Source organism: Saccostrea cucullata, unplaced genomic scaffold (assembly GCF_032062105.1).
Source record: "Saccostrea cucullata isolate Sc308-1 unplaced genomic scaffold, CSIRO_AGI_Scuc_v1 ctg198, whole genome shotgun sequence".
NCBI classification, from domain to species: domain Eukaryota; kingdom Metazoa; phylum Mollusca; class Bivalvia; order Ostreida; family Ostreidae; genus Saccostrea; species Saccostrea cuccullata.
Genome location: NW_026931182.1, coordinates 227,583 through 251,316, shown reverse-complemented (window position 1 = coordinate 251,316; position 23,734 = coordinate 227,583). Strand labels below are relative to the sequence as shown.

The 23,734-nt window shown below is 33.6% G+C and overlaps 1 protein-coding gene and 1 long non-coding RNA gene across 7 annotated transcripts in view; one reads left to right on the top strand and one right to left on the bottom strand.

Moving 5' to 3' along the window:
• Positions 1-23,734, bottom strand: part of LOC134231693 (uncharacterized) — an 89,310-nt gene that overhangs the window by 26,087 nt on the left and 39,489 nt on the right. For 3 of the 6 annotated variants that reach the window (XM_062713671.1, XM_062713668.1, XM_062713669.1), the window contains 11 exons: positions 17,812-18,433; positions 15,260-17,296; positions 14,360-15,067; positions 13,476-13,645; positions 12,104-12,146; positions 8,073-8,177; positions 7,028-7,153; positions 6,566-6,646; positions 6,202-6,273; positions 5,625-5,833; positions 1,231-1,427 (listed from right to left, as the gene is read on the bottom strand). In XM_062713671.1, the coding sequence (XP_062569655.1) occupies positions 5,637-5,833; positions 6,202-6,273; positions 6,566-6,646; positions 7,028-7,153; positions 8,073-8,177; positions 12,104-12,146; positions 13,476-13,645; positions 14,360-15,067; positions 15,260-17,296; positions 17,812-18,397 (4,125 nt within the window). In that variant the 5' untranslated portion in view covers positions 18,398-18,433 and the 3' untranslated portion in view covers positions 1,231-1,427; positions 5,625-5,636. Of the gene's footprint in view, positions 1-1,230; positions 1,428-5,624; positions 5,834-6,201; positions 6,274-6,565; positions 6,647-7,027; positions 7,154-8,072; positions 8,178-12,103; positions 13,330-13,475; positions 13,646-14,359; positions 15,068-15,259; positions 17,297-17,811; positions 18,434-23,734 lie in introns of those variants that run through there. The other 3 variants (XM_062713673.1, XM_062713672.1, XM_062713674.1) reach the window with 2 other exon arrangements.
• The window catches only part of LOC134231696 (uncharacterized), a 42,352-nt gene that overhangs the window by 773 nt on the left and 17,845 nt on the right, over positions 1-23,734 (top strand). The window lies entirely within an intron of this gene.

The following is a 23,734-nucleotide window of genomic DNA, read 5'->3' as shown; positions in this document are numbered from 1 at the left end:
CCAAAAATTGTACACTCATAATTCAGAAACGTACTCGTGATATGGAAGCTTTTTAAATGTTTTCTCGTTTTTTTGGGCACATGCTGTATACAATTTATTTATTTCACTCTTGAATTTGTCCGTCCGTCTGTCTGTCTAGCTGTCTGTCCGTCCGTCCCTCTGTAAACTTTTCACATTTTTAACTTGTTCTACAGAACTACTTGGCCAATTTTAACCAAACTTGGTACAAAGCATCCTTGGATAAGGGGAAATTTAAATTATTTAAATCAAGGGCCAAGTCCCTCTCCAAGGGGGAGATAATCAAGAAAATACAAAAATAGGATGGGGTCATTAAAAAATTTTCCTCTCAAAAACCAGTGGGCCAGAAAAGCTGAAACTTATGTGGAAGCATCCTGAAATAATGTAGATCCTAAATTTTCCAAATCATGACCTCTAGGTGTAGGGCGGGCCATAAAAGCTGAAACTTATGTTGAGGCATCCTGGGGTAGTATATATATTAAATTGTTTAAATCATAACACCCAGAATAGTGCACGGCCACAATAAGGAATTTTAATGGAATTATATAGGACAATCTTTAAAATCTTCTCAAGAACCACTGGTCCAGAAAAGCTAAAATTAAGTGGATGAATCCATGAAAGCGTTAATTCTAAACGGGTAAACAGTTTGATTCCAGGGGTAGACGAATAGTATTTTGCCTAACAACACAGTCAATAAATGTTTTGTTATACCTTTTTTACATACATGTACTGACTTTCTGGATTCCAACACTGAAGTTTAATTTGTTCAGTTCTGTAAATGATGAACACTCATGAAGGCAAATAACTTGAAATAAGATTTTATTGATCATGTTCTATTTAGTTCCACATGTACTTGTTTACATACTTTTCCCCCTTGTGTGAAAGCTTTAATATGCATTCAAGATATACACGCATAAATACACATACATGTGATTGTGATATTATTATTATTGCATTGCAAGCCTTTGTTTTATATCAACAGGCATATAAACATAATTATATATATAAAATGAGAAAAGCGTCTTTTCACAAATTGGGGGGGGGGGGCAATCAACTTGGGCAATCATGAAAAATTAAGATTTCAAGAAAACGTCTTTCACGGTAATTATTTCCAATGAAACTCAGATGATGAAATCAAGGGGTAACCACTCTGTTGTCTTATTAATGATTAACTTAGAAGTCCTGATGAAATTAAATATTTTACAACTGGTATAAAGAATATAACATCCTGTTTTCCTTTATTTGAATGAAATCTACAATTATGTCATTCAGGTATTGTCATTTTCAGCGTTGTTATGTCACAGGAAGGTTAATTTATCTGTCCATTTCAATTTTCTCCTAAACTGTTGTTGTCCATTTGGAATGATCTTTCAGCCATGGTTCATTAATCAGACAGAATGAGCATTCACCTATAAATTAAGAGTGAATATGATTTTTTTGTCAAAATTCAAAACTCTCTCATGTGATAATCTTCACCTTCAAAAACTCTTACTGTTTGAACGTTAAACAAAGGAGAAATAATTTAATCTTGATTCCATTTTTTTAAGTTTACATTAACATGATGCATCTTGTTCATATTAACTTATTAATAGTTTAATCAAAGTATCAATATGAAACTAGTACTATAAGAATAGAGACATTTCAAATGTTATGCAGAAAAATTATCTCTTTTGTAGCAATAATAATTTAAACATCAATATACATAATAACCTTCAATATGTATAAAAAAAATTCCTTTTCACAAATCTTGTTGAAGTAAACTTGGAAACATGTTTTAGCGTTCCGGGAAAAAAATCTCATTGTCCCAAACACTAAATGTACATAAATAATGAACTTAAATATATGTATCAATTTACAAATATTTTTACTAAAGTAATAACAATTCTTGTTGAAGTCAACATAGAAATATGTTTACATGTAAGGAACTCTTGGCAAAAATGCTCTTGACTCAAACACCAATGCACATTAATAATGACCTTAAATATGAATATATGCATAAGATTTTACTGAAATAATCAAAAAGTTTGTTGAAAGTCAGACTTATTAATAAATTGAATGGTTTTAGACTTAGAAGAAAAGAACAAAATTTAAAGAATTTCAGAATTTTTCATTCCATGCTCATTGTCATCAAAGGACTGATAACCGAGTTTATAAATCTATTTAAGATCACTTGTGTATACCAGACTTTTTATAAAAATCAGTTTAAAACAGCAGATGTGATTATTTAAGGGAATTTATTGATTAGGGTAGGGTGGTGTAATTTCGACCGAATATTTTTTTGTACTTAAGATTTGTTAAAGTACGTCATTGTTATGTTATGCTACAACTTTAACTGGATCCTTTTACCTTAGAATTACCTTTCATCTTTCAGATTACATCGATTTTGTTTATATCTTTGGTCATAATATGAAATAAATGCGTTCGATTTACAAGATACATGTGTTGGGTAATTTCGACCGCACAAGGGGATTTTCCACCGATGAGCCAATACAAAGGAAATAATTGGCGTCAGCTCTGATATAGTGCTTATATAGTTTTAAAAGTTATTAATTTAAATTTTACTGCTGTACAGCTTAAAATATCGAGTAAAAATACTGACCAAAAATGACAATTTTCTAAATGTAGCTACTTTGAAGACATCGAGTGCACCAGATGTCTATGTCGCCGAGATGCCAATATTGGTTAAGGCATGCTACAAATGTACATGTACAGGAACTAAACCGCATGTAAATAAAACAAATGCTTTTTCACTTTTGTAGTACTATTTTCTATCAGGTATTAATTTACATAATTCTTATCCTAATATTTTTTTCCGGACGGTCATGAATTCTTTCTGGTGTCAGATAGTATATTGCGTCATTTTACATTGGTGGAAGTTACCCACTGACGCCCGCCGTACTCATGTAGGGATAACCTAGGCCGGTTTCTGTTCAGCTGGTTTGCAATTTTATTCATAAAAACTAAATCCTATAAATCAAAAGGATATAAATTTCATTTTCAAAATAATATTTGATAAATAACACGTCAAGGATATCCATTGATTGTCTTTCCATGCAAGATTTTTCTGAGGTGATAGTTCGCCGTAGTGGCAAAAATATACTCGTCTGTAACTTTTCTGGTGATATAGCCTATTCTTTGGTGATATTTTCCAAAAACGATCTTAATTAGTCTCATAAAAATAAAATTATTTTGGACACAATATATAAATGATTCGTTTTCTTTCGGCATAATATAAATGTACATACACAATTATACGCCATAAACAAAATATATTAAGGTATTTATGAACGGTCGAAATTACCCAGGTGGTCGAAATTACACCACCCTACCCTATTGCACTTCTCATAATCATGTCAAAACCTTTCTTCAGTTGAAAATCTGAGACATTAGAAGTACAAAACGTGTCCCATTGACAATAATATAATTCAAAATTGTAATAATTTTGCAACTTTAGATTCATTTTTACAATATATACAATTGTGTACTATATATTTTTTTTTTAAATTTTAAAAATTGATTTTCATAAAAACAATGAAAGTTCTTTACAGAGTTATGCATCTTGAAGTTATCTTCTAAAAAGCTGTAGAGGTAGTATTTTATTAAACTCTAAAATGGACATATATAAGCTTAATACTGTATAGGGGGAAAATAACTCGCGGTTTTTATATTCGTTATATTCACGGTGTTGATGAATCTGTGAATTCAAGAAACATTTTATAAGTTTTCAATATGTACGAGGGTTGTCCAAAAAGTTTGTGGACACAGACATTTTTGTGAAAATAAATGGTTCTATATAAATCTGTTGTATATCAAAACATTTCTTATGAAAAACAAATCAGAATGATATAATTTTTATCGATGGAACTTAATATAATTGTAAAAATCGGGGTCTTTAAAGGTCTTGGATAGTGCGCACGGACCAAGGTTAAAATGACATAAATGCTGATATAAAGTGTTCGGATTAAAATGATTTTTTTTTCTATATAAGACAAGTCAAAAATTAATTAAAAATTTTATGTACCACAAATAAAGAGGCTAGAATCATTTTATGATATCTTAAGTATCGTTTACTATATAGACAATACAAATGCTAAACAAAACCCTAACAAATATGTCAAAACTCGACAAAAAAAGTGACGTCAGTCGTTCGCACGGGGCAGCGTCTGATTAAAAAAAATAAGCTTTTATAAGGTTGAAACGACGTAAAAGACAAAGTATTTGTTAAAACAACTCAAAATTATTGAAATATATTTAATGTATCAATTTCAAATTGGTTTATACGATTTTTCAACGGTGTGTACAAATTCGATGACACTAAAAGAGTTTAAAAACGCAGGAATTTTTCTGAAAATGGAGATTTCTATTCATGACGTTGTTATGAAACTAGCACAGCCCCATACGCGGCTGTGCAGTTTGTGTACATAAACTGTTTATTTAGATGACGCTTGTAACTTTTTGTGCATTGTTTTGAAATTTAAAAATTAAATAAATTATAATCTATACATAGTGATTATTGCTAGCACTTTGAAGTGCATTGCGCCTTAAAAAGAAATTTAGTGTGTGTCCATGAACATGTGTTAAGTCCAAGTCCAAATGTTTGACGCTATAATAAAACTAACTTAACGTCAGACTGGTCCGTACACGCAACCTGCGATGTATAAAGACCCTGAATTTTACAAAAATATTAAGTTCCATCAATAAAAATTAAACCATTCTGGCTTGGTTTTTTCATAAGCAATATTTTGATATATAATAGATGATATGGAACCATTTATTTTGACGAAAACGTCATTGTCCACGAACTTTTTGGACAACCCTCGTATATATAAGGGAGGAAACTTTTCTCACATACCAATTCCTCGAATTCAAGAAACCGCGACAGTGTCAGAGAAGAGAAAAACGTGAAAATTACAACCTGTGAAAATAATCCCCAATACAGTACTTTTGGTCTGACCCAAAACCATATTTGATCATTATTTGTCACATCTTTCAAATAAAGTACTTTGTATCTAAACACACATTTGTTTTAAGAGATCAAAACAGCTTTATAGCTGAATAATAACAAAACAGTTTAAAGGGGCATGGACACAGTTTCAACTAATTTTTTTTTAACAGTTTTTGTTTTTACAATTCCTACCCAATGCATCATCTAATGATTAGCAAAATATTGAACATCGATCATTTGATGATTAACAAACAAGAAACAGAACTAAACAGTTCTTTAATTATTATGTAAACAAAGCCCAAGCCTTGTTTTTGTTTACAATAAGAAAATATCCTATGTATAACAAAATTAAGTTCAGCAAAGCAATATAAACTGTATAACTGTATTTAAAATTAACTTCTTTATTAAGCTTATCCACTCTGAATGAACATATACATGTATTAGTATATTAGCCTATGTAAACAAAAACATAACACAGACCTTTTTTACAAAACAAAAGCTTGGAGCTTAATTTAAATCAGACTTGTATCTCGAAAAATGAGGTTCAAATTTTTATTATCATTAGAAAGACCTTTGTTAAATATTTGTAAAAGTGGAAAAATAAATTTTGAAATTTTAGTTGAAACTGTGTCCATGTCCCTTTAATCTGCAGAAAACCTACCTGTAGACCCATTTAAGCAAAGTAGGTTTTGACTGTGCCCTTGATGAGTTCTGCACAGAGGGGGCACCTCCTCATGGCGGGGGCACAGTCCAGACAGCAGACTAAGTGACCGCAGGGCAAGAAGGCTGCGGCCACATCCTTGTCACAGCACACCTTACACACTATAGTCTCTGTCAGACCAAGGAAGTCCTCCTGAAGTACCTGCTTCTCTGTAATTATATAAATTAACCATGATCAAAAGTATACAAACTGTGGCTTTCAAAGCCAATAAATTAATTCTCCCAAACTGGCTGAAAAAAATACCTCCAACCTCTATGAAATTGCAGTAATACTGTGACTAATTTATTGATGGGACAAAAGGTAAAAGTACTAAGCAGACTTGAAGCATACCCCATACATGTAATCAAATTCTAAGGAGATTATTTCTTCATACCTTAATTGTATGAAAATTAAAAGTGATTATCTAAAATGTTAGCAAATCCTAAATGTGTCAAAAAGACAGAATTTTTAAAATTTTTAAATCTGTCTGCTTTTTCTTTCTGGCATTGACCTAACTCTATACTGAGAATTAACATACCTTGTTTTTCTCTCTGATCATAGCCATATTCTCTAGGCTGACCATCTCCTGGATCAAAATCTGTTCTGTTTTCTGTACAAAAAGCAAAGGTATCATCTCTTAAAATTGCTCTTGTAAAGTGCAATAACTCCACAGAGTAGAAAAAGCTATCACTAAACTACTATGAAAACGGAGTTTGCTCTCTTTAATTTGTGAATCATGACACACAAAAAACAGGAATTTCTCTTTTAATTTTCGGTTTTTATTAAATTCAAGGAACAGAGAAGTTAAAATTAAATTAATCAAGATTCAAAATTAAGTTAATTGCTTGTGAAGAAAAATATAATTTTAGGGATTTTAATCTGACATAATTGTTCTGCTGTACCTTCTAAAGCTGAGGCACCATCACTTATGTTCTGTACTGAGGCTTGAGAAGATCCATCTGCTATTTGTAAATCTTGTATTCCTATCAACGTGAATTTCAAAAAAAAAGTTGGCTGATTGATCATACATTTGTGAACAATAAACAGAAAAAAATAAGAACATCAGGCATAAATTCACAACATAGTAAATATTTCTTGTAATGATATGCAAACATCTATCATAATTACTCTAATTTTTCTTTTAGTTATAAAGCATTCATGTCACTCAAATTCTCCTTTTCTCTAGCTAAGTCCATGAACAAGTTTAGAAATTTTATCTCTTTTACTCTCTCTTTTAAAAGATATTGTTAGTATGTTGTAACATTTTCCCCCAATATTTAGTACTTCTCCCTGTCTTTGGCTAACATAACACTGTCTTCAAGTGATCTGTATGTAACCTACCTTGATTTAGAGCTACACTGTACCTGGTATAGTAAGAGGCCTTTCTTGAGTGACAGGTTGTGTATGAGCTTGGTCCTCCTCCTCTCTCTGTATCTCCTCTATGATATCTAGTATCCCCGCAGCAGTCATAGGGGGAGGATGGCGTCTACCTGTATCACATAAATTAAATTGTTAGAAAATATCCACAATTACATCTCTTTGTGCCTGTGACCATACATGGTCAATCACCATTAATAAATAACTTTTTTCACAAATTTAATTAAAACAATTTTACTTTGTTCATAATTCAAGTTGATCATTAGAAGTTTTGTCTAAAGTTGAGGGAATTATTATCTTTGATCCTAGAGCCTCAGGGGGAAAATACTCATGCTGGTAGGAAATAAGACTAAGTGTTATTATTGCAATGTTTTTAATATGTTGTTCAAAGATACAAATTATCATACACATGTAAGAAATGGGGATCTTGTGAAATCTAACTAAGATGAATGATTAAAAATCTCAAAATATCTACATCTATAAAATTTAAATTTAATTTTTAAAAAAGGCCTCTCTTATCTGTGATTCTGATCCTAATTTTATTCTACCAATTAAAGCATTAAATTTACAGCCATTTTACATAGAAAACTGTTTGAAAAATTTGATTGTTTCTGCTTTGTGGTGACAAAACATGTTAATTTTAAAACTGAGCAAGATGTGTTCCAAATTTTATTAATAGAGGGAAAACTTCACACATCCTTATAACATACACTTATGTTTTTACATACTGAATATGTATGGATCCTAAATCTTGTAAAAATAATGTGGCAATGAGGAACACTGTCTACTTATTTTAGAACCCCTCTTTAAAGGTGTATTGGTAATACACTACTGTATACAGAGTTATTTTCGTCCAGTGTTATTTTCGCCTTTTGCACTTGCGAACTATTTTGCCACTTTTTAAATTTGCCCAGTCATAGTTTTGTTTAAGAAATTATGCTGTGTAATTTGAATTCACACCATTTTAAATTCAGCCAATTAGGAAGAGGGTGAAAGGGGCAAAAATTTCCCTGTATACAGTATGTTTTCTACCTGGCTTCAGGTTCAGTCTCCACTTATTCATGGCTCTCTGTATAATCTGGTTAGTAAATCCCATCTCTCGCAGTGCCTGGGCTATAGCAGTCTCCATGTCTCTCTCTATCAAAGAACAAAACATCAGAGGTTAGAACACATTGTAATCTACCAAGGGCATGATGAAAACAACTCACTTAAAATGTCTATAATATAAATTGTTATTATTCAGTAAAGTAAATTCTTATGTAAAAAACGACCTTAGAGACAGCATGGCTACAGATTCAAAGTATTGGTGTTTTGATCAAAATACATGCAATACTATTTAGTCTAGATATTTAATGAAAAATTCCAATTGAAAAACTTACTCATTTGTCTATAAAAAATATATTTAGAAATAACTTGTTTTCATCATTCTCCTGACCTATGTCTCCATATGAGTGAAAAATTCTCGAGAGCGATGTTAAACAATATACAATCAATCAATCAATCAATCAATCATTATCCTGACCAGAGAAATTCATTATACTTAATTGTAGTGAAAACAGGGTTTATGCAAGCTATTCCCACTTTTTGAAAATCAGGTAGAAAAAGGTGAAATTTCAAGACAAGACAAGACTTTATTCTCATAAACTGTACAAAACAGTATAGAGAGGATATTACATAAAATATTTACAATTGATTAATTAAGCATGCGTGAGACAAAGAAAAAGGAAAAAAAAAGAAAACAACAACTACATTGGAAAAAAAAAATGACAATGTCACAGACCAAGAGAGCCGACTCTCTCCATTATAGTTCAAATGAATTTACATAACTTAATTAATTTTTCCCTGCTGTTCAAATTAAATAGTTGGTCAAACTTAAAAACATTAGGATTTGTATAATAGTACTTGGGCAAAAGATTTAATCTAGAATTCTTAATGTATGGGTCAGTGCATTTAAATAAATAATGAAATTCATCTCCTATTTCCTTGCATGAACACAAGTGACAAATTCTGTTTTCTCTTACAATATTATACCATCTACCTGTTTCAATAGGAAGCTTAGCATTTCCAGTTCTAAAAATACAATATTTCATAGAAAGTTTAGGAGGTAAATTCAACAAGTATTTCTCAAAAGTTAATGACCATTAAGTATAAAAATATTACACTGTTTACAAACATCTAGGAGTCTTCTTCCATATTGATTAATAACTATATCTTTAGATTTTCTCTCGACAGTAAAATTGTATTTTTCCAATTGGTTTACATCAACATACTCTTCAAGTAAAATATTTTCACCAATAACAGGGGTTACAGTTTCTAAATATTTTAAAAAATCTTTATCAGTTGACACTCTACTATTGAAATCACCAACTAAGCATATACATTTATTTTCAATTGCTATGTTTGATATTTCTCTTTCAAGTGCATCAACAATTTCAACCGAGGAAAAGCGAGAATTTGAGGGTGGTATATAAACAGTTCCTATGATCAAATCACCTATGTTACCCATTTTTTTACTTGCAATTTTAATCCACAGTACATTTTCACATTCGTTATTAATAACAGAAGCATATTTAGCTAGAGTATCTCGAATATATACTATAATGCCACCCGATTTCCGTATTGCTAATTTTGACCTATGTTTACTAAATACTGTAAAATTGGGAATATCGATAATGTCCGCTTCATCAGTCTTTGCTTCTGTTAGACAAACAATGTCATACTGGTTGATGAATTCAATAAATTCTACAATTTGAAGTTTAGATAACAGCCCACAAACATTCAAACTAACAATTTTTAATTCTGAATTACTTCTTATTGCTGGATAGGTGAGAGAGTCGTTGTCAGTATTTACAATGTTTACACATCCGGTGTTTTGCTCTCTATGGTATTCCTAGTCTTCCGGGTTCGCAACGCGTAATTCTGGTTTGTTGGTGGAGGGCGGCGTGACGTTCAGGCACAGAGTTGATCTGTATGTTGAAGAGGATTCCATGGGGATGGCGGGTGCATACTGGCTACGGTTTGGTACCGGTCTGTCATCAGGCAGTGGGTCTGATGGATAGACTCTAACGTTATCGACAAAAAGCTTATCCGCGACCATCACCGCTTTCCTGTTTTGTCGCTTTGCTTGTTTATAATGTGGGTAAAGTAGTTTTCTTCTGTCATTTATAGCCTTTGGAAATTGTTCATTGACCCCAAATGGTTTTCCGACTAACGTGGCGGGTGCCTCTCTTCTTACTCTCTCGCGTTCTTTAAATAACACAAATTTTGCTATAATTGGGCGGTGTTTATTTGGAATTTTCCTCCCAAGTCTGTGTACTCTGTGGAACTGGATTTCCTCCTCGATTCCCATTACAGTGTGAATAAATTCTTTCAAAACTGCCTCTGTATCTTCTTCTTGAGCTTCTGGGATTCCGTCAAAGATAAGGTTATCCCGCATTGTGCGCATTTGAAGATCCAGGTGTCGTTCATTCAGGTCAAATAAATTGTTTTTCATGTCTGGAGCTCAGATATTACAGTCTTGTTCTCTTCAACTATGACCTCTGATCTTTTCCTGATCTGGACCACAGATTCTTTTATTTCTTTAACTTCGCTGCGTTGATCTTCATATTGTTTGCTTAAGAAATGCAGGCCCTCGTCCATGTCACCCATTTTAGCTTTCATTTTCCTCAGCTCATCGTTTGTGTTTATCACATTTTTTTCTAATTCCCCTAATCTTTTGTCAATTAGGTCGAGTTTGTTCAGTTTGTTTGACATGTTTTCCAATTTATCTGTCATAGCTTTCAGAGCGTCACGTATATCGAATTGTTGTTGATTCGGTTGACTGGCTATTGGTGAAACAAAACCAGCGAACTGACCTTGAGGACCTGGGGGCCCATACGGGTTGAACTGATTGATTTGACCGTTTCCTTGATAATTTGAACTTGCATTAGGTGTTGAGTGTTGCATAATGGCGGGGTTGCACATACTTGCATTGATTTGAGCATTTTGAGGATCCATACTATGGATTCTTGGTATTGAAGCTTGATTAGTACTCACACGAATTTTCTGTTCACTCTCACCACTGATGTTTACATTCTTATTCTTTCTTTTCTTCGTCTTCTTCATCACGGTTCCAGGCTCCATTCCCAAACATCATCCTTCCGATGGATATAGGACACAAAATCCCAATATTTCAATGGCTTAAAACGGTTAAATAACGAAAAAAGTTAAAAAATATTCGGAACCTTTTTTAAGACTACCGCTTTATCTCACGCATGCGTCTGTCAGCCCGTGGGAGTAGGTGGAATTTTTGTGTAAACAAATAATTAATTAAATAAACATGCCATTACTGTGAAAACAGTAATTATCAAACCACTGGGAGTAAGGACAGGTAAATTTGCTATTTTAAATTTTAAAATCTGGCTTTTTACTTCTATTTCAATGAGAAATTAGACTTTTTCAAATCTTTTTCAGATAAATTATTTATTTTTATTCATTAAAAAATCACATTGCAAAAGACTGGTGTATGGTGAAACATTACAAAATATAGAGAATTTTTTTTTTAAATTAAAAAATTTTCATAATTATACACATGCAAAAGTATATATATTTCAGTGAATTTAAGTATATTTTAAATATTTTTTTGATAAATATATTTATTTTCTGTCTTAAAATGTACAAAATAATGGTAAAATACAGGTAAATCTAAGATGGGATGTAAATAGTCTAATTGCTGTAAAAACCAATTAACTAATAAAAAACATCTATTGTTATTTTCAAGTGGGAATAGTTGGAATTGAGATTTTTAAAAAGTGGGAATAGCTAGAAGACACCGAAAACAGTACCATTTGTACTGAATCTTCAAACCAATTCCTAATTATTTTATATAATTCCTGTGATACAAATCTTTCTCTGTCTCTGTTACTTTCCATTAAAAAACAATATCTGAAGGCAAAATTACATTATTTTGCACTTTGATTAATTATCTCAAAATTGTTCTATAAAATACTCCTATTTGTGTAGAGGATTAATTATGATAATTGTATTATGTCTGAACATGTAAAGCATAAAATTCTGTACGTTACCAATTGGTGGTGGCAATTGAGAGGAAGGTTCCAAGCCTGCTTCCTATACACACAGTAAAAATATCAGTTTCATGCATGAAGCAGATAGAGATCTTTGTTAACAAGCAAAACAGATTGCAGAATATATATAATAACTCTTCATATGATCCCTACATATATGTATAAAGATTTTTACTAAAATGTATATGTCAACATGGTTAAGTTTGCTAATATAGGTTACCTGAGTATCATGTAACAACTTTCCAACACTTGAATTGCTTCATGTTTTTAACCAAAGGCTATGAAATTCACAATTCTGATAGAGGCACCATTGCTTATCATAACTATACACTAAGGTTGCTTACTTTGGTTACTTTACACTCTATATATCACTATATAATCTATAAAGCACCAACCGTGGCAACAGAACCCAGACCCTGAAGCCATGAAATTTACAATTCTAGAAGAGGACAACCATTCACAGTACTGTAGCTTATTGGTAGAGCGTTCACTTCGTGATCGGAATGTCCAAGTTTGATTCTAACCTACGATTCAAACCTAAGATGTAAACATAGGTAGTGACTGTTCCTTTGCCAAGTGCTCGGTACCAGAAGTGAAAGTCACGGGTCTTTCAGATATGACCTAAAAAAGGTAGGTCCCATGTCACGGTAGGCACTGGCAGGATAAAGAACCCTCACAGCTCAATGGCCCTGACTGCCGAGTATAGGCCTAAATTTGAAGCCCTTCATCGGCATAGGATGACGTCTCCATATGAATGATAAATTCTCGAGAGGGACATTAAACAATATACAATCAATCAATCAATCCTCATTACATTCATATCAAGAGTAAAACTGCTTGATGTCCAGGAGTAAAGAAGATTTTTAAGGATTGCACTAATTTTAGTGGTTTTAGCCCAAACCCTCACCCCATGGGGCAGAAACCATGAAATTTCATATTATTGTTCCCTTTCACCCATAGATGCTTTATGCCAATATTGGTTGAGTGGTGGCAGAGAAGAAGCTGAAAATTTTCAAATAATAATGTACACTGCAAGATGCATGACGGACAAAAACTGATAGTTATAGGTCACCTGAGTTTACCTAAAAAATCACAACTTTTTTCAGTATTCTATAACAACATGTACAAACTAAATTTGGGTACCTCCACCAAAGTAATATATACACAACTACTAAGCATTATCTTTATCTCAAAGTGCAGTGATTTGAGAGACAAGTGCTCTTTAACTGAAAAACACAAAAAGGTACCATGTTAAAAGAATGATCAAAATTCAATAGCATGCATAGTTACTCAATTCTGTTTATAAATTTACGTTGTTGAACTGACAAAATTTCTCCACTGTTGGACGTCAACTATTTTCTATAATATTAACCTGTTCCTGGTGTCTTCTCTGTACTCTGGCTACATATTTATCTCCCTTGTTGTTCCGTAGGAAGGCACACCGCGGGAACCACCTGGCATGCTCCATCCACGGTTCATCTGTCCTGTCCCAGTTCCTCAGGCCTCCACCACAGAAAAAGCACCGCGCATAGTCCCCATATCCTGGAAAATTAATTTTAAAAAATAAATCATAACAGTTACAATAAACTAATTTTAAAAAGTAACCTGAAAACGAAGGTCTTTAGTAATCCTGTTATCATACTGGACAATTTTTAAAATTAGATTTATATAATTACTATTAATAAGAATTTCCCATGATTTTTATATCAATCATTATCTGTTTTCTTTCCTCTTGTACAGGACTGCAGATATAGAACACATATCACTGAATAAAAACTTTTAAATATATATGAAAATTTCTATTTTAAAAATGCTTGGACTGGCTTTAAACCATAGTTAATGTAATGTTAATTAAACTCATGGTTATGTCTGATCCTGTTATCATAAATCTATTATATTAAATATAATGATTTATATCATTTCACATACAGGATTCAGTGACACTTCAAGACATATCTTAAATATCCTAAATGACACAAAGCCTGCATACATACTTATTATCTTAACCAGGGGAATACTGACATGCAAAAGTCACACAATGTCTGACTAAATTGCAATCCATCAACACTACCTTTTTGTCTAAGGATAATAGATGTAGTCTGGACAAAATTATATCCAAGGAAAATCCTTTAAAATGATCTACTGCATCTTTGCCTTTATCTTGGAAATTAATCCAATAATTGCGAAGTATGCCCACTAACAATGATCATCCTGTTACAATTGAGAAAACTGCTGCTTCAGGCAAACTGATCTTACCAGCATAAAAGTAACCTGCTCGTGCCATTTCCCTTGGTGTTTGAGCCATGTGTGAAGGCCATCCATCAAAGGAGCTCAGTCTGGTGGAATACACTGCATAGGCTGGGTACTTAGGCTTGTCAAAGTTAATGCCGAGGGGGTCAAGCTGAGCCAATCTCTCAGCAGACGTAGGAGCTGGAGGGTTGGCACCACTCTGTGGGGGTCCAGGAGGATTAGCACCACCATGAGGGGGCCCAGGGGGATTAGCTCCAGCACCTCTTTGAGGTTGTGTACTTGTCTGTGACTGACTTAATCCACTAGTCTGTGATTGACTTAATGAAGGAGGAACATTAGCAGATATGGGAAAAGTATTTAGTTCCTGTTGAGATATTTCAGATGGTATTGAAGCAGAGTGGTGTTGAACATCTTCAATTTGAAAACCACCAACTGCTAGAGGTTCTTTTGTTGTTTCTGGGATGCTTCTAGCTGCTGCTGATGCACCGCCTGTTGCATTAGTAGTTGCATTGCTGGCAACCTCTGTGTCTGTTGCTTGGCTGCCTGTTGCTGAGATGCTGGCTGTTGCTTGTGTAGTTTGGGGTACTTCTGAGACAGCAAGGCCTGCTGGTGGCGACTGGCTGGAACTTGCCAGTTCTTTCTTTTTCTTTCTTTTATCTCGTTTAATTTTGGATTTACTCAGCTTTGGGGACTGTGCTGACTGTTGCTCATCCCCTAATCAAATATAAAATAGAGATTAAAGAATGTTTTAATTCTCTTATGACATATCAAATTAAAATAAAGGTGAATAAACTCAGTGTTTCTATTCTTCATGTTTTTTTTTCAGAAGAACTGTTACAGTAGAAGTAAAGATTTGTTCTACCCTAATTCAATGTGTGTGTAACATAACAGTGTGATTTACCAGACCTTTGCTTATTTGAGCTGCCTCAGCCTGTTCTGTCTCTGAATTTGATGTCTGTTCTGTATTTCGCTCTGATGCAACATCTTGTCTTCTTGTTTGATATTGTTCTCGAGCCAGACTATCTTCATTGGAACTTGCAAGGTTAATTCCACCCTGGTTATCATGTATTGTAATATTTCTTGTGGGCCTTCCGAAGGCAATGTCACAATTTGGAGATATCCTTCGATGAATCTCATTGATGTTGCTTGTTTCATCCCATTCCCGATACACATTTCTGCAGCAAAAGCATCTTGTCTCTGTTGTGTGTCCGGTGTAATAAAATCCATCCCTAGCCAACTGTAAGGTGGATACCCCAGTGTTGCTGGGATAGGACGAGAAAGTTCGCAATCGCATCCATTCCACATGCATTGTGTCTGCTGCTGTGGCTGCTTCATTTTCCAAAATTTCTTGGAAAAATCTTTCCAGTCTAGGTGGTGTGCTTCCAACTGGTAACTGTGTTGCTGACCCTGGTCTATCATAGGACAACAAGTTAAAATAATGGTTTATGATTTGAGAAACCTCTTTGCTTTCTTTCTTTGCAATTTCATTGAAGTTATTGAAGAACTTGTCCATTAATGACTGTAAAGATGCTCTCCTAATTACTATTTGAAACTTTCTTTTTGAAGTTTCTTCTCTGGTACATTGAAGTGAATATAAACACTTTCCAATTTTTTTTCTAAGTTGCTGCTTTTGCATTTGTTGTTGAACTATATCATTGGATGAAATGGGTTTTCTTTCAATTTCTTCTTGGTTGCTGCACATCTCTGATTTCTGATCAGTTGCATTTTGTTTTAAACAAGATGTAGTAGTAACTTCAACACCACTTATTTTTGCATTCTGACAATTGCTAGCAAACTTTATGAAGCATGTAAATCGGATAACATACTGAATTGACAGAAGCATAAAACAGCATAATGTGCATTGCTGAATTGCTGATACCAGATATATACAAATATTCCATTGTCTGCAAACCTCGAATGTAGCATCATTGACTGCACATTCAGAATGCAGAGGTTTAGTCATTTTCAGTGCACTATTTGAAGTCTTTTGAAGATTCCTTAATAAATTCATATCCTCTGCATGGCTTTTGGCAGAAACACATTCATTGTGAACTTTTTGTACATATGCCTGATCTGTCTTCAGCTGCACATCATAGAAGTGATCTGCACAAACATTTCTGGATATTAAGTTTGACACATATGTGTTTCCACTTTCAAGATGTATATCACTAAGTTGTGAATCAGGGGTAAATCTGCTCACAAAGTTACTGATGAACTGTTGTGAAATTTCTAGTGAACTCAAATTCTGTGACATGAAAAACTCCCTTCTTTCTTCTTTGTTTGGTTCTGCTAAATCTTTCTCAGGTGGTCCTGGCCAATGGGACTCTATCTTACTTTCAACACTTTGAAAATTTGACATCTGCTTCAATTTCCTTGATATTAGCTGCGTTTCCTTTGCGAAAGTCACATCTTCTTCATCTTTTTCTCCAGAACTAGTCATTTTTTGTATTGGTTTCCATTCCTCAGTTTGTGTTCTCTTTTCCATGGTTTTTTGTGACTTCTCTGACTTCAGTAATATCTTGTCTTCAACTGTGTTATCATTTATGTTTCTAGCATGAACATATCCGCCGTTGTGTTTACAAAAGCTTTCTGAAATCTCGCATTCCAAATGATTATGTAAACTATCAGTATCTACATTTTCAAAGGCACTTTCTACAAAATTTTCTAAGGAGGCTAAGGAGGTAATGGAAAGTGAAGGGGCAATTTTCAAAGAGAATAAATCATCAATATCTAAATCAAGTGACTCAACATCTCTTGAACATACATTGCTTTTAGCATTATCTTTGAATTCACTAAATTTAGGTACACTTCCCTCATTCAGTGACCAAAACGTATCCTGGTCATCTCTGGTCCTTGAAATAACCCTTCTTTGCAATCTTTTCCGAAAACCTGCAAAAATTCCAGGTAAATGCCATTTCCTCTTCTTTGTATCTTCACGCACAACTGAAAAATAATAGATTTCAATTGTTGACATTTTACAGCAATGTATAGAAATTTTTTAAATTCTCAGACATATTAAGAAATCAAAGATTTTGAAGCTCACCTCTATGAATGTAACATAAAAGTGAGTGGAATTTTCTTTAAAAATGTTTTAACAGATGAGTGTGAATTCTTAGTTGCTTGACCAATCCAAGGTTCAAATCATTACTGGGCTATAATTACTTGGGAATGAACCCACTCAAAAAATTTAACCTGATCACTCATCTTCAATATAATTACTTAATTATCTTCATTATTTAGATTTTGAAATTTTGGTTTTAGAAATTAAAAATAATTTTTTCGGCCACTACTTTTGCAAATTATAACATGAATTGTACAAAATTTTCAATTATATATCTCCTGTACTGTTCTAACTTTGAATCTTTCCACCTTTTTAACAGAGGTTCATGCAGGGAAAGCTTTTAGCCACCTGAAAATCTTTGAGAATTATCAGAGCTTAAAAATTTTAAAATTCATACTTTTCCTCAAAAACTGCACTTCCAATCTTAAACTCTGTGGCTCACAATCCCAGTTTTCATTTATCATTCTGAAAATTTCCTCTTCCTCTCCATAATGGTAATCAAACCGGATCGCTTTAATTTGCCTATATGAAGGAATCAACTTTCTGGCAAATCTACCATCCAGTTTCATGCAAATGCACTTTAACCTTTTCCAGAGATTCAAAAATGACTTTTCTGAAATTGCTTTTACATCTTGGAATATGTACAATTCTTTCAAAATACATTGAATTTCAATTATATCTTCAATAAACACTATGTGGGTATGCACATGTCGAATGGAATTCATTAAATATTGATGAATCTGACATAGCTGTGCCAAATTGAGAACCTCTGTGTTTCCATTCTTGAGCAATTCTTTCTGTTTGGTTGACAAAGGAATCCAAGATAATGATTCTTTTATGAGAAGCATTTCACATAATCTCAAAGGATTGATATGCAGGAATATTTCTCTGCGAACCTCTGGGGCAACAACAAGATGCAATGCTTTGAAAACAGTGCAGTAGTTTTTGGTGAAACCATCCGGATCCTCTATTGGTCTAGCCATTTTAAATTAATCCGAGCTCAATTATCATTTTACATCCTACAAAAGAAACCTAAAAATTTCAATCATTAAATTCAACAGGATGTCCTTGGGCCTTATAGGTCACCAAAGTATCAAGTAACAACTTTCCAACAATAGAAAGTTCATGGTTAAGACCAGAGGCTATGAAATTAACAATTATGAAAGAAGCACTATTGCTTATCATAACTATACATTCAACATGCTTACTTTGACTACTGGTACTTAAAACCCAGATACAGAGCAGTGGAACAAAGAAAATGTGTATTTCCACTATATAACCTAAAGTGCCCCACCCCACAGGAACCCCTGACACTGGGGCCACACATTTCACTTTTTTTGAAAAGGCACCCTTGCTCATCATAAATGTTAGATTAATACCAAAGAGCAGATTTCAATGCATTATTTTATTTCTGTGTATAATCAGTAGACCCCCCCCCCAACAACCTTGACCCAAGGGCCTTGAAATTTATTATTCTGGAGGAAGCACCCTTGTTCATCATACATGTAACTATATTTTAAGATCTTCAGCATAATAACCAGGGGCAAAGGAGAAAATTTTCAAATAATTAATGCATTTTCACCTTAGAATCAATAGAGCTCCTTCCTTATGGCAGTACCCCTTACTCAAGGTCCAAGTTCAAAATTTTGAAAGAGATTTGTATCTTCATCATAACTACATGTATGTACATAGATCATTGATTTGATACTCAGGAGCAGAGAATAACACTACTGAAAGGAATGTGTATCTATAACTGTATAAATAAAGGTACGGGGTCAAGAGGTCATAGATGTGCATATGGATAATCATTTGAGGTAATTTCTCAGTGACATCATAAAGGGTCGACGCATGTTCAGTGGATTACATACTTGCCGTTGAGTTTGAAAAATAATGCATATCACATGCTAAAAGTCGCAATAAGGCAAATATAAATTATGAATAAGTCACAAATGTAAATATAAGTAATAAGGTATCATTTTAAAACATCTATCGGGCTATAAATACGGGTTGGTACGAGATTAAATTCATCTTAAAGCCCGTCGGGATTTATGGAATTTAATCTCGTGACCAACCCGTATTTATAGCCCGATAGATGTTTAAAAATGATATCTTATTTCTTAATTACAGCCTACTCTGGATATACTGAAATTCAAAGGACTATTAATGCACATTATTTCAATATACAGCAAAACTTTGCTTTAGCGAGGTCAGTGGGACCTGTGAAATTACTTTCCTATATCTGTAATTTGTTATAATCTTACATAAAATCCATTAAATTCATATAGCTGGGGATCCAAGATGACTTTGCTATATCCATGAATTAGCAATGTCCGTGTTCTTACTAAACAAGTTTTACTGTATTCCTAAGGGATATCAACTTATGTAAAGCCGCCATTTTTATAAGATCAATTTCGATCTAAAATAAAGATTAACAAACCTGAAGAAATTAATTTGGTCATCATTTATGTATTTTCGTGAACAGAAATGAATGAGTCAGCCGGAATTGGCTATGTTTGAGGATCTGGCATTTGTGAACCATTTGAAAACACAATATTCAACACAATTATATATGTAATTCTATGATTGGGATCTTTTGTGTATTGGAGAAACATCACGAGACTGAAAAGTTTCTACTACTGGTAAATGCTGCTTGTATATAATTGCAAGTGTATTCCGATAAATTCCAAAATCCTTAGCTATTTCCAATTTAAGCTTTGTCTTCTTATCAATAGCCATAACGTGTTCATAATTATTTCCCAAAGATTAGCTTTTCTTTAGGACTGGGCAAAAATTTCTATATTTTGGTATATTGCAATACAATGACAAAAAATATTGCATTGTAATACACTTTTGTAATATCAATTTATTAGTAAAATGCTTATAGACTAAGGAATTTCATCATTTTAATTGAAATAAATGTTTGAAAGGTTGTTATCAAGTTAAACAGTAAGACAGGTGCTGTTTTATGGGTGTATTTCATAACAAAAATCAAATAAAATCAACAAGAATTTTTTTCCCTTTTCCTTACTTATTATAGTTATGTACATTTTGCATGTAAATAGGTAATATCGGGAATAACTTCGCAGTTATCTAACTTATTACCGCTCTTTTGTGGAGGAGTCAAGAAAGCTCAAATCTCAGGAGATTACTGGGGCACATGGCATTTTTACAGTAGTGACAATCAAATGATTTGAACAATTTTATGCCGAAAGAACAATGTCGGGTTATAATTTTTGTTAATACATCTAAAGTTACACATTCAAATATATTACACCCCTGTCAATGCGCGATCGGCAACGCAGATAGTTCAATTCAACTACATGAGGAAGATAAGGTTAAATTAAAACAAGAGGCCCATGGGCCACATCGCTCACCTGAGAAGCTTTGACCATTCTGTTCTTTACCAGATTTCCCCCTTGTAATACATTATGTATCCCCACCCTACCCCACTGATCATAATTAAGACATTTTGAAATCAACTACCCCAGGATCCTTCCATGTGCAAATAAGTTTCAGCTTCTGGCCCAGTGGTTCTTGAGAAGATGATTTTCAAAGATTTTTCCTAAATATTTTTATGTAAAACTTTGATCCTCCCATTGTGGCTCCACCCTTCCCCTGGGGGGTCATGATTTGAACAATTCAAAATCTACATTACCCAAGAATGCTTCCACATAACTTTCAACTTTTCTGGCCCGGTGGTTCTTGAGAAGAAGATTTTCAAAGATTTTTCCAATATATTTCTATGTAAAACTTTGATTACCAATTGTGGCCCCACCCTTCTCCCTGGGGTCATGATTTAATTTAGAATCTACACTATACCAGGATGCTTCCACATAAGTTTCAGCTTTTCTGGCCCAGTGGTTCTTGAGAAGGAGATTTTCAAAGATTTTTCCTATATATTTCTATGTAAAACTTTGATTCCCCATTGTGGCCCCGCTCTTTCCCCGGGGGTCATGATTTGAACAATTTAGAATCTACACTACCCAAGAATGCTTCCACATAAGTTTCAACTTTTCTGGCCCAGTGGTTCTTGAGAAGATGATTTTCAAAGATTTTTCCTATATATTTTTATGTAAAACTTTGATCCTCCCATTGTGGCTCCACCCTTCCCCTGGGGGGTCATGATTTGAACAATTCAAAATCTACATTACCCAAGAATGCTTCCACATAACTTTCAACTTTTCTGGCCCGGTGGTTCTTGAAGAAAATTTTCAAAGATTTTTCCAATATATTTCTATGTAAAACTTTGATTACCAATTGTGGCCCCACCCTTCTCCCTGGGGTCATGATTTAATTTAGAATCTACACTATACCAGGATGCTTCCACATAAGTTTCAGCTTTTCTGGCCCAGTGGTTCTTGAGAAGGAGATTTTCAAAGATTTTTCCTATATATTTCTATGTAAAACTTTGATTCCCCATTGTGGCCCCGCTCTTTCCCCGGGGGTCATGATTTGAACAATTTAGAATCTACACTACCCAAGAATGCTTCCACATAAGTTTCAACTTTTCTGGCCCAGTGGTTCTTGAGAAGAAGATTTTCAAAGATTTTTCCAATATATTTCTATGTAAAACTTTGATTCCCCATTGTGGCCCCACCCTTCCCCCTGGGGTCATGATTTTTACAATTTAGAATCTACACTATCCCAGGATGCTTCCACATAAGTTTCAGCTTTTCTGGCCCAGTGGTTCTTGAGAAGGAGATTTTTTTCAAAGATTTTTCCTATATATTTCTATGTAAAACTTTGATTCCCCATTGTGGCCCCGCCCTTTCCCCGGGGGTCATGATTTGAACAATTTAATATCTACACTATCCTAGGATGCTTTCACATAAGTTTCAGCTTTTCTGGCCCAGTACTTCTTGAGAAGAAGATTTTCAAAGATTTTTCCTTTATATTTCTATGTAAAACTTTGATTCCCCATTGAGGCCCCACCTTAGCCCCGGGGGTCATGATTTGAACAATTTAACATCTACACTTCCCTAGGATGCTTTCACATAAGATTGAGCTTTTCTGGCCCAGTGGTTCTTGAGAAGAAGATTTTTTAATGACCCCACCCTATTTTAGTCTTTTCTTGATTATCTCCCCTTGCGAGGGGATATGTCCCTTCATTTTAACAATTTAAATTCCCCTTCACCCAAGGATGCTTTGTACCAAGTTTGGTCAAAATTGGCCCAGTGGTTCTTGAGAAGAAGTCAAAAATGTGAAAAGTTTACAGACGGACAGACAGCTAGACAGACGGACGGACGACGGACTAAATGTGATCAGAAAAGCTCACTTGAGCCTTCGGCTCAGGTGAGCTAAAAACACTATTTTGTCATATTTCCTCCAGTTTTTCCTTCAACTTTTCTGACTTTTTAAATGCTACTAGACATGTTTAACACCATAAAAGTCCTCTACACATAAAAAATCACCATATATTAATTATGTTAAAGTTAAGTTTTCCTTGAACATGACTGCCCTAACGTGACACATGAAGCTTGTTTAAGTGGTATTTCTTACCTTATTACGTGTACCTGAAGGTCTAAAAAGCACATTTGCATTGTAAATAGGTAAAATCATAAATGTTCAATCCGATTTGAAGTTCTTCATCAAATAGAAAGTGTTGAAATAACGGTTTGAAGTGAACACATGCCAAACTTTTGGCAATCGGCAACGACTCTATATGTGATCGTTCAACAAAGAAAATATGATAAAAATGCGATTGTGCAACTTAAAATTTATAAAATAATTAAAACTAGGAAACTGACCAGTCAGCAAGGGCCCTGTCATGGGGTAGAATTAATAGGGTGCAGCTTACGGAATGATTAAAAAATGTACGAAGAATAAGCAACAGCAACTGTACTCTTAAAATTTCAAGATAATTCCTGAATATTCAAAAACCTGAAAATAATATCCATGTACAATGTATTTACATTAGGCAGTAAAGAACAACTTAACATTGAATGTATATTTAAAAAATTATGAAGCTTGTGTTATATAAAATGCCAGCTTTCAATGAATGCAAATACCTTGAAGGCTTGACCTTAACTTCAAACAAACAGCAGTTGCAGACAAAGGTTTTCATTAATCTTAAAGTGACAGATAAAGAAAGGCCTACTAAATTTTCTGCAGCAGGCTAGATAATTAATCCCAAGGGATTAACTTTACCTCTCTCATCATTTTCTTCTAATAAAAGTTACAATAAGAACTTTTTCAGTATTAATGATAGAATCGGTTTTTTATAGAACTATCTTAAAAATTAATAATATTCTTCTTGAATTAACATAAAGTGAAAAAAGTAAATCAGAAAATCTTCTTTAATCTACTAGTATTTCTTGTTT